The 11856-nt window shown below is 36.3% G+C and overlaps 1 protein-coding gene across 1 annotated transcript; it reads left to right on the top strand.

Moving 5' to 3' along the window:
* Positions 1-892: 892 nt before the first annotated feature.
* On the top strand, positions 893-10662 carry LOC107796931 (syntaxin-52-like). Its single transcript, XM_016619751.2, has 7 exons — positions 893-1089; positions 4932-5034; positions 7807-8030; positions 9270-9475; positions 9569-9669; positions 9816-9860; positions 10210-10662. The coding sequence occupies exons 3-7, from the start codon at positions 7813-7815 to the stop codon at positions 10333-10335; spliced, it is 696 nt and encodes a 231-aa protein (XP_016475237.1). The 5' UTR covers positions 893-1089; positions 4932-5034; positions 7807-7812; the 3' UTR covers positions 10336-10662.
* Positions 10663-11856: the final 1194 nt, after the last annotated feature.

Here is an 11856-nt window from a genome sequence, read left to right as displayed (position 1 = left end):
TAAAAGCGGCCTAGTCAGTTTGCAAAAGCGAACGTTTTCCTCGCAAATAGGAGGTCACCCAGCCCAGACCCCTTCTCGTAAATGTGAACTCTTGTTCCCAAAAGCGCGAGCCAAACCTCACAATTGCGCGATCTGCAACAGACACCAGAAACAGGTGAGGCATCAGCAGTCCTCAAACCATCCAAACTCATCCACAGCGCATATGAAACTTAAACATGCACACAAGTGTAATAACATCATATAAACTTGCTCGCTTCCTCAAATCATCAAAATAACATCAAATAACAAGAATTGATCATCGAAACTCATGATTTTCAACTTGAAAACTCATTTTCAAAATTTTTCACATAACGCGTCGAAATGCGCTCGGTTCACCCCAAACCCCAATCAAAAGTGTGTACAAGTCCAAAAACATCATACAAACCCACCGGAATTGTTAAAACACTGATCCGTGGTAGTTTACCAAGAATATTGATCGTGGTCAACTCAAGTGTCAATTTAAGCCAAAAATTACTTTTTCTTCACATTTTACGTAAAAACTTTCCGGAAACGACATGAACCACGCACGCAAAATAAAAAAATCAAATGAAGCTAATGGAGGTTTTAGAACACAAATAAAGGGTAGTACTCAAAACGGCCTATCGGGACGTCACACTTTTCCTTTTACTGCTAGGTAGTGCCGTTAGTTTTTAAACAAATTATGTTAGTGAGACTAAAAATGCTCTACTTTAGTAAATTTAAGGAAATAAAGATGCTCACGACAATATTTAAAGGACAAATATGAATTACTCTCAAAGATATTCAGACTTTTATTAGTCAGCATATATCCCCTCAAAACGAATTCCCAATCAAAGAACTTGCCAAAGATCTCACGGCCCACATTATGGGAGTACCATAACAAGTATATTCGTGTTGTAATTTATTTGCAAACGGACAATAAAGCTGGCTTCCTTCCTTCCCCTCATTCCTTTTGACCTTTTCCTCAATTAATTGTTACAAGAACTAAAGGAAAAATGGTCATATACAGAATTCACGCGGAGTCCTGATCCAAAATTACCAGCAAACTGTTGATTCAATTCATTGCGTATGGTAAATTCCAACACCCTTCACTAATTACTCGTTCCTTCTGATTTGAATCTAGATTGCTCTGGTTTTCATGATGAATCATTTATTTTGTTTTGTATTTATCCTTTCTTTTTGGGTTTCTGCTAAACTCAGGAAGATTGCTGCGTAAACATTAAGAATTTCCAAACTTTTAGCTTTTGTCTTAATTCGGTTTTGTTAGTTTGGTAGTATTTTGACAGTTGTATGGAGATTGTAATGATGTCAAAAGTAGGTTCTTAATAGAGCCAATAGTTCACTTCTGGTATTAATGGTTTGGTATGTTTTAGAGGTAAACTGAATTCTGGAATTAGCTGCTTTAGTTACTATTGTAGTTTCTGCAATACTGCAGAAAAAATATATGTATTACATTTGAACTCATCTAACAGAACTGTAAAATAACAGCTTGTTTGGTTAGTTGTTACACATAGTGTTGTATTGTACTGTTACCTTAAATAAAATGTTTGTTTTGATCAGGGGCGGATCCAGTGCATTAGTTACGGGTTCCCGTGAACCCAGTAACTTTTTCCTAGATCCTGTATATCTATTGAAAAATCCTAAATGTATAAGAATATTTAGATTGGAACCTAATCCGTTAATCCATTGTATATTAACTTGAGATTTCTGTAGGAACCCATTAACTTAAAATCCTGGATCCGCCTCTGTTTTTGATTGTTACCTTAAATTTAATCTTATTGTATTGTTAAGAGTTTCTAATGATGCAAGTACGTTAACTATTATTTCCTTATATCAGTAACAGGGCCTCAGCTCTCCTTTACAAGTATAAAAGAGCTGATGTTAGGCTTATGCTGTCAGTTATGAGTTGCAATATGACAACAACAACTATGCCTAATTCTCAAATTAATTCATTTCGGATTATATGAATCCTCAATATGGATTTTTCTCTACTTCAACATGATTCGTTTCAATACTCAATAAATTTGGCGTTTAAGATATTTTCTTGGTATAAGTTTAAGACAATTAGGGACTTCCGAGTTAGATTCAAGAAAACAAGTACTTTGGAGTTTTTGTAATAACTGAGATTCTGTTATGCAGCTGGTGTAGTAATGAAAACCTATGTTAGTCGAGGATAGCACCATATTGTTTCGTAGATTGTACAATGATATGATGCCCTCAATAGGTAATGTGTGAACAGGATTTGTCTCTTATGAGAAACAAAAGTGAGCCCACACTTTAAGATAGGTAATGTAAGTATTTAGTAAATGTAAACCCAACAAAAAAGATAATGATGGAATGTACATCCAAAAAGGTGAGTACTTTAGTGTGTGTAAAGAACTAAGGGAGTCAATCATAGTGTCAGGCTCTTAACACATTTTCCATGCCCATGTTGCACCAAAAACCAACATAGACATTTTTGTTTGAGATATCTACATGTCCTTATCTTCAAAAACTCTAGCATTTCTCTCCTTCCAAATAACCCACCATGCGACTGCTGGAATTGAGTTCCATATACCAAGAGAGGATCTGGTCATTCCCTTCTTATGCCAAGCAAGCACGAATACAGAGTAGATCTTGGCATACAACTTCTAATGCCCAAGGAGTTAAAGAAAAATTCTAGATTTGGCATGTAAATCTTCAGTATAGGAATAAGTGATTGACATTTAACTCTTCTTCCTCACAAAGTATGCATTAACTGCAAAGGATGATGCCTCTCTTTTGTAAGTTGTCGAGTGTGAGGCGTTTGCCTGACTTTAAGAGTCTATTGAAGGCCTGGACATGTGTGACAAAAGATATCAGGGAAGTCAATTGATTTTGGCTTCAGAGCAAGCAGCTTTCTGAAAATGCTACAAGACGCTCATGCTGTTTTATATTGGAGTTTTCTGATCGTTAAGAAAATGCCTTCATGTGTTCCATAGAGAAGGGTATCTCTTCAAACTTATGGATGTGCTGTAATAAATTTATCTTCGATTTTATCTCTATAAGATGAAATGGTGATATGATCTTAGTGTTGCGGTTCGATAGCAAATTTAGTCAAAGAAAGAAATTTGCAAAGCTATCCTTGTTAATCGTCAGGTGATTTCAGAACATCTTATACCAGGAACTTGGTCTTTTCTTAATAGGAATGACGCTGGACAAATAGAATTTAATATATTATCACTTAGTTAAAGAAATTTACATTCACAATAAAGTGATCGATTCTATGTTGTATGTGGTGGCTCAACTGTTTGCTTACTTTCTGTTGATGCAGTTACTAATGTTCCCATACAAAGAGGAAATAGGGACGGCATATGGAAGTGTTGCATAAATTTGATCGATTAAACATGACAACTAGTTTGCAAATCAATTTCCAAAAAGAAGTAGTTTTGCAAATTTCTCCGTACCGTTAAAAGTATCAAGTAGGAGTGAACAGCACTAAAGAAGCAATTTGATTTCTTCATCACTAGAGTTACCTATTCCTATATAGATAAAATGTGTTTGTGTTTGGTGATTGTGTATTTGTTCATTTGTTTAGCTTAACTGTTCGTACTTTTTGTTCTTTCTGATGTTATGGTGAAGTAGACCATATTAGTTCATAATCTCTGTGCTTACCAGAATATAACACCATCTTTGGGTAAAGTTTTATTTATCTATTTTCTTTGGTTCGTTTTTGGGTCTTCACAGTAGACATGATATCATCATGGTCATATGAGGTGATGAAGACGGTTAACTTGCAACTGCACTAAAGAAAACTTTTGTCAATGGGAAAAGGATGAATATGATTTCTGTGGACACATAATCACTCTGAGTTATATTGTGTGTGTTTAAGACTAATTATCTAAAACTGCATTAAGGAGAGAGATTATGCACATGGAAAAGAATGAACGGTTTCTGTGGACAGATAATAACCGAAGATGTAAAACTAGTTCTTATCTTGGTTCTAACCTCTTTAATTTGAACAAAATAGAAAAGTCTTGTTAAGTAGGGAATATGGTATATTTTCACCTCAGAAGAACATTCACCAGCTAGTAATTAGTGGTATCAGGAAATTGTGATATGCCAAATAAATGTTCTACAGGATACTCTTCATTTTTTCCGTTATTAATTTTCTTGGGAGTCTTCACATAATTTTGAGAGCTTAGTGTTCTATTTGACCTCATATTGCTAGTGTCGACTGTCTAACCCAAATAAAGGAGGACTGTCGTGGTAATTTGACAGCTTGCATAAGACATCTATCGGTCAAGGATTTATTCTGGCTTACCGGATGAACGTCTACCTCCTAAGCTTTCACTAGTCATTGGGTTGCATTCCTACCTGCAGCATTTCATTCACTTTATGATGGGCATCCTTCTAGTGTTGAACCCCTAATTTGTCTTGAGAAATAAATCATTGAGTGTTGGAATGGTCTGGTTCCAAGAGATGCTTTGTTCTATCAGTTTCAGCTCAGGAACTGCAGCAAAGCTCCTATTTTTCATTAGCTCTTTTTACTATTGCTGAATAGCTTCTTGAAGGATGGGTTTACAAATCTCTGATCGCTTTTATAATATTTTCTTATCAACCCCTATAAGAATCTTATTCCACATTGTTTAATGAGCATACTACTCTAGAAAGGTTTGCTAGACAAATCCCTTAAATGAATTCCGCTATCCAAGTCAAGAGTTAATATGCTTCTATATAACTTCCCTTTACTTGCAGCGGTTTGTCTTTTTCAATCATTTGGTTTGGTTAACTTCATTCTTGTTCGTTCTGTGCACACAAGTCAAGAGTTAATATGCTTCTTTATAGAAAGTAATGACCATTATTACATTAACTTTTTCAGAATATATGCCTCAGATTTTACTCTAGTTTTTTAAATTTTTATAAATATTTATGTATATCCACTTCTTTGTTAGGCATGGGCTGCAATTGAGAAGTTCTCAGGCAATATTGAGGTAATTCAGTGTGTTGTTTAAAGCTCTAGATCAACAAGCCTGGTTGACATCGTTTTGGTGAAAGGTCAGATTCATTTCCTTTTATACTAAGTATGGAAGATTTAGCATATGATTGATGTTCTAGTATGTAAAACTTCCAAAACATGCCTGTTCTGCTTCTTATGAGCTTCATTCCGTGAAAACCTATTCATGTGCATGTGTATTTGCGTTTAGATGTTTTTGCTTGTAAACAGGGTCGGATCTATGTAGGGTACTGGGGGTGGTACGCCACCCGGTCGCTTGGCTAAAATCTTATATATGTACTGGTATTTTGCAAAATATGAACATATATGACGGGTGGCACCCCAAGTCACAAAGTGACTGTAGGTGCCCCGGTTAAAGCACTAAAGCCCCACATAACAGGCCAGGATTGACTCTCTGATTCCTAGTTGTTCTCTTGTCATCTTTTTCCCCTTCTTTTCTGTATGCTCCTTCTCTTAAATTCTTTTAATTTCTTCAGCTTTGTTATTCACTCTTTTTGTACCATCCCATTTTTAATATTTATTTAAATTGTATTTGCTTCCTTTTTCTTTTTCTAGATCTTCAAATTTATTTGAATGTGATTTTAATCATTTCCTCTTTTTATCCATCTAATGTTATTTTATTAATTTTAGAAAAATTTAGAGTGATGCATCAAAGACATAATATTAATCTAGCTATATGTAGATTGAAGTGTATTTCCTAATATAAAATTTTACTTTTACTTTATATTTTTTAATCACATTAATCGAATTTGAATCCATAGAATTAGACCGAATTGGAAGAACTTATTCGATTTTGAGATCACATATTCATTTATGCATAAAAAAAATCTTTTAAATTGAATTGAATTAATTCAAAATGGACCGACACGAACCGAATTAATCAAAAAGGATCGAACCGACTAAATGTACACCCAAATTCAATCACTTCACTATGGTCGGTTTGCATTAAAAGCAGTGGAACATGTATCCATCAAATCCTGGACCCGTCTCTGCTTGTAAACATTCGATGTAATACGTAATAAAACAGCTCCCAAAGCGTATAACATATTTGCATTTTTAGATGATGAAGAATAAGGGCTTCTGCTCTGCCATGTCCCGGGTGGCCTTATTTTTCTATGGTTCCTTTTATTTCAACAGTCGTTGTTGATTTTATTTTTTGTCCTTTCAAATAAGGAGACATGGCGTCCTAAGTTTCATCTGTCAATGTTTACTCTTTATTCTGGTTTCAGATTTTTATAGTTTTACTGGACTTTTAATATTCACTTTGGAGTTTAGACTGTGTGAACTCAAGCTTAAGAGTTATATTTGTAACACACTTTTTTGCGTGAGTTATGCTTGAGTGTTGAACCAACCATCATGAAGCTTTTTTTCTGTTCTTTACCTGTATCTTATCTTTTATTACTTTTATTTGCAGCATCAAGCCTTATTTTACACTGAAAAGCCTTATTATACAACATTCTGGTTCTTTTCCCCGCGTTGCGACTTTTATGGCCAGCTCCAAGCCTGTGCCCACTTTTATTTCTCTTTATTTCTTTCCACATATTCTTTACTTTTGGCTGCACTCTGATATCTCAGAGGCAGTTTGGTATGGATGCTGATCTTTGCGTGTTTATAAAAGTCTGAGATGTTATTTTTCTGTTGCACCTTGGAATTAACTATAAAGTTATTGCAAATTAACTCATTATGGGAAGCAGCTCCAAAGTTAAACTTCAAATAACGTACTCCCAAAATGAATGTCTGCCTATATGATTTATATCATCCTAAAACAATGTTCATGGTGTTGAGAGTAGCTGAGATGAGGATGTTGAGATGGATGTGCGGGCACACTAGGATAGATATGATTAGGAATGAAGATATTCGGGAAAAGGTGGGTGTGGCCCCATGGATGACAAGCTGCGAGAAGCAAGGCTTAGATGGTTTGGGCACGTTCAGAGGAGAAGCCCAGATGCCCCGGTAAGGAGGTGTGAGAGACTGGCTTTGGGAGATACGAGGAGAGGTAGAGGGCGGCCCAAGAAGTACTGAGGAGAGGTGATTAGGTAGGATATGACGTGGCTTCAGATTGCCGAGGACATGGCCCTAGACAGGACGTTGTGGAGGTCGAGCATTAAGGTTGTAGGTTAGGGGTAGTTGTGTATTTCTCTACGGCGCTCCAGAGTGAGGCTAGTCTATGTCTTAGACGGCTAGTGGTTAATGTTCAGTTCACACCCTTCTTTCGTTTTTCTTAGTACCGGGCTTTATCTATTGGTTATTATTTTGCTCTTCATCTATTTTCTGGTTCATGTGACGCTGTTATGTTTCTATGGTTTTTATTGATGGTACTGATATATTATTTCTTTTTGTCGTCTTTTTGTTTTCTTGAGCCGAGGGTCTTTCGGAAACAACCTCTCTACCCCCTCGGGGTAAGGGTAAGGTCTACATACACACTACCCTCTCCAGACCCCACTCGTGGGATTTGACTGGCTCGTTGTTGTTGTTGTTGTTGTAAAACAATGTTCATCTTCTGAAAAGGAAATTTTCGCTATATTTTACACCACAAGAAAATATTATATGGAATCCAACTTTATTGTTCCAAAGACAACCTTTTCTCTTTTCTTTTCCTATCTATTCCTCAATAACGAATAGTCACCCAAATACAATGCCTAATTCGACTTGCGTCGTTATTAATTTTGTCAACTCAAACGTGGGAATTCAAGTTGGTCGTAGAGCTAATTCAGTATTCCTTTTATATTTTGAATAAGAGTCAGAAGTAATATTTAATATTCATTTTCTTTTTTCTTTTTCTTTTTGCCTAAGATGCAATTTTGATTTCTCAGCTATCTATGGCATCGTCTGCTGACTCATGGATGCGAGAATTTAATGAAGCATCCAAACTTGCGGATGAAGTCGGTTCTATGATTTCTGCGAGGAACTCCTTGCCCTCTTCCGGACCTGAAACACAACGACATTTATCTGCAGCTCGGAGAAAAATCACTATATTAAAGACAAGGCTTGATACTCTCCAGTCCCTTCTTCCAACACTCCCAAGCAAGCAGCCTTTGTAAGAAAACTGCATACAGACTTCTATTTGGGTTTTTATGATATTATGTTAAATCATCTTTCAGTTTATTATGATATCCTTATAAAGTACTCAGGTTTAAACAGAAAGATGGTAAATCAACGATTTCATGTTGTTTCACAAATTTACTTCAACATTTTCTGTTCTATACTTTGTGCTCAAGGATGCACTATCATTGACTTGAAAATTTACTTCATGATTATAATCTTATCTTTACTTGAAAGATCTGGTACTTGTTCCCTCTTTATACAGTTTGGTGTAAAATGGCTTTGTTTCTCTGGTTATTGCCTTTGGTATAGAGTTAAATTCCAGTTTCAGATTTGAGATATAACTCCTCAGATTATAAGCTACGCTTATAACCCGCTGTGACAACGGGTAGAAGTGAAGTTAATAAGTTTTTAATATAAATACACTGTTGATACGGGAGAGACGATTTGCAACTTGAACGTAAAGTTTAAAATCATTATTTAAAGGTGAGCTGATGAGTCCTAGGTATGTTGGAACAGGGTTTAGTATAGGGTGGAGTGGAGCATAGAGATTGAGAGGGTCAACAGGAGGGCGGAGAGGTTAGGAAAAGCTGGATTGCTGGAGTTGTGGTTTGAGGAGAGTGTAACTCCGGTGAAGTTTGATGGGAGTAGGCTGAATAGATGACTTTGATGGTCAACTTGGTCAGCATACAAATGATATAGTTAAAGAAGTGTTCATCTTCTGGAGGTACAGGTGCGGTACACTTTTATTAGTTCCAAAAAAAAGTTAGTCTTAGTCCATAAGCCGGAGGTGTTAAATTTTTATAGCTGAAAAATGAAAGTGGAGTGAATCATTAATCCCGAAATCATTTTAATAGTTGTATGGGAATTTTTATGTTTTTGTTGAAGTGTGCATCTCATCTGAAAGCTTAAGCTGTTAGAGAGAGCACATTTTCATTTACTTAATTATGTCTTCAACACGCCCCCTCACGTGCGGGCTTGAATCTTTTTGATGAGCCAAGCACGTGAAAATTCTTTTTGATATTGGGTGGCGGTGAGACTCAAACCTAGGACCTTTGTCTGCTCTGATACAATGTTGAAGTGTGCGACCATCTCATTTAAAAGCTTATGGTGTTAGAAAGAGCACATTTTTATTTACTTAATTATGTCTTCAACAGTTTTTCAGAGTATATATTTGCTGTTATTAGTTGATGAAGATTTGTAAGTTTATTCATGGTTCTTTACTTGTAAACAGAACCAAAAAGGAGATGAAGCGTCGTCATGACATGCTCGATAATATGATTACGAAAGCTAATCAGATGGCGACCACACTCAATATGAATAACCTTGCAAATAGGGACAGCTTGCTTGGCCCAGAAACTAAGCGACCTGATGTTATCAGTCGGGCAACTGGTCTTGACAACCAGGGTCTTGTAGGCTTTCAACGACAAGTTATTAAAGGCATGTTGTCATAACACTAGAAATGTACATGTTTGCTTATTTTTTCAAAAAGCTAAGTTAATGTGGTTGTCTTTTGATTTATATTTAAAACAGAGCAGGATGAGGATCTTGATAAATTGGAAGAGACAGTGACAAGCACAAAACATGTTGCATTAGCAATCAATGAAGAGCTGAACCTACATACTGCACTACTGGTGGGTGATATTACTGCAAAAAGTTTCATTTTAACCTTTTATGGTTTTGTCTAACACTTGAAAGCATTTCTATCCCTTTCATTTTGATGGGGTTTTCAAAAACTGTATCTACATTTTAGCAGCATAACATTTTATCTGATATGCAGGATAACTTAGACTACCATGTTGATACAACAAACTCCCGGCTTCTGGTATTGCCCGTTTTCAATATGCTTCAAATTGACTTTTTTCTTTTTTTGGTTGTGTTGTGTATGTTACTGTTACATGAGTTATTCATTCTTATATATACATTTCTTTAAGAAGTAGTTTTGCTTTTGCTAAAGTCATATAGTTTATTGCATAACATGAATACACAAACCAATGCTATCAGATTAATTAGCAGAGTAAACTAAGATTTTGTATGGTAATCAAAATGCTGATGGGTGCACTTGCATTCAAACCTGTGGATGGTAAAATTGGATGGAGGAATTAATAAGAAGTGAAATCTCTGATTTTGTCGTGCTCAAGCTAATGCGATTTTTCCATTTTCCTTTGAAACAGAGGGTGCAAAGGAAATTAGCATTTTTGAATAAACGCACAAAAGGCGGCTGTACATGGTTGTGCCTTTTGGTCATATTTATCGTTATTCTTGCCGTTGTCATTTTCCTATTGGTAAAGTACTTGTGATAATTGATGATGGTAAAGTATCATCCAATTCTTCTATTGTTCATTGTTACAAGAGAAGCCCTTTGTTGCGTTCCTTTTGCAACTTCTTCAATCAACTTCTAAAGTTCTAGCTATACAAGGACTGCAAAATTTTCATCATTTGTTATGAAAGCAGGTATTATGTATATTTTGGGTTTTCCTGTGCTTCCGGGAATCGTACATGACACAATATAGCTTATAATTTGAGAAGAAACAAGGCTCTGCCACTGATATGAGTGGGGGTTGTAGAGACAATTCTTGTGAACTTAAATTTTATGGTGCAATGCATTTTTCAGGCTTATAGTCAAACTATTACGCAGTTTATGACATATCAAAATGTGATTGTTTTGGTGGTTTTACTCTCTTGGATACATGCTTCTGAATGTACAAGGATCACACATATTAATCCACTTTATTGGAAAAGAATAATATTTTTTTTTTTTGGTCCAAGTCATTTGAGAAGTGATTTTGTTAGTAACAAAGAGACAGTTCCATGTTTAGCCCATCTTCTAAGAACTGTTGAGTGTCACATATGAAGATAAATATTAATATTCACTTCTTTTTTTGGGTCAAACGGGCAAAAATTTTGTTCAACCAAGTATAACTATTTACTTCCGCTAGCTCCAATGAGCTACAGAGCTACCCAAATAGAGCCACTATTGCTACTTAATAGTCTCCCCTCTGATTTATCTATTTACAATTAGTCTTACAAAACTACAACAACAACATCCCAGTATAATCCCACAAGTGAGGTCTGGGGAGGGTAGTATGTACGCAGACCTTACCCCTACCCCGAGGGGCAGAGAAGCTGTTTCTAGGAGACCCTCAGCTCAAGAAAGCACCAAGTGACGATATATTAGTACTATTGATAGACTCATAATATAATAACATAAAATACATAACATACATAAAAGAAATTAAAATAGCAAAATAACAGTCATATAAGAGAATATAGGAAATACGAGAGAGATGGAAGGTAAACTAATATCCAGCGTATAAAGCCCTGCATCAGTAGTTAACCGGTAGTATCCTAAGCCTAACTCCTAACGGGCTAGTCTCACTCTAGTGCGCTGTATAGATATTCACTACTTCCCCCTAACTTTCAACCTTAATGTTCGACCTCCACAATTCCCTGTCTAGGGCCATGTCCTCAGTAATCCTAAGTCGCGTCATGTCCTGCTTGATCACCTCTCCCCAATACTTCTTAGGTCTCCCTCTACCTCTCCTCGTACCCACCACCGCCAATCGCTCACACCTCCTCACAGGTGCATCAGTGCACCTCCTCTGAATGTGCCTGAACCATCTGAGTCGTGCTTCCCGCATTTTGTCCTCTATTGGGGCCACGCCCACCCTCTCTCGAATATCTTCATTCCTAATCTTATCCATCCTTGTATGCCCGCACATCTACCTCAACATCCTCATCTCTGCTACTTACATCTTCTGGATGTGTAGGTTCTTAACCGGCCAACACTCGGTACCATACAACATGGCAGGTCTAACTAC

This window comes from Nicotiana tabacum, chromosome 5, assembly GCF_000715075.1.
Source record: "Nicotiana tabacum cultivar K326 chromosome 5, ASM71507v2, whole genome shotgun sequence".
Lineage (NCBI taxonomy): Eukaryota > Viridiplantae > Streptophyta > Magnoliopsida > Solanales > Solanaceae > Nicotiana > Nicotiana tabacum.
This window is presented reverse-complemented; position numbering and strand designations above follow the sequence as displayed.

What these genes read in the sequence shown, in the direction of transcription:
- LOC107796931 (XM_016619751.2), top strand. Translation starts at nt 7,813, where the DNA reads ATGGCATCGTCTGCTGACTCATGGATGCGAGAATTTAATGAAGCATCC. An exon ending in CTCCCAAGCAAGCAGCCTTT is followed by an intron (nt 8,031 to 9,269) that starts GTAAGAAAACTG and finishes ACTTGTAAACAG; the next exon opens with AACCAAAAAGGAGATGAAGC. An exon ending in ACCTACATACTGCACTACTG is followed by an intron (nt 9,670 to 9,815) that starts GTGGGTGATATT and finishes TCTGATATGCAG; the next exon opens with GATAACTTAGACTACCATGT.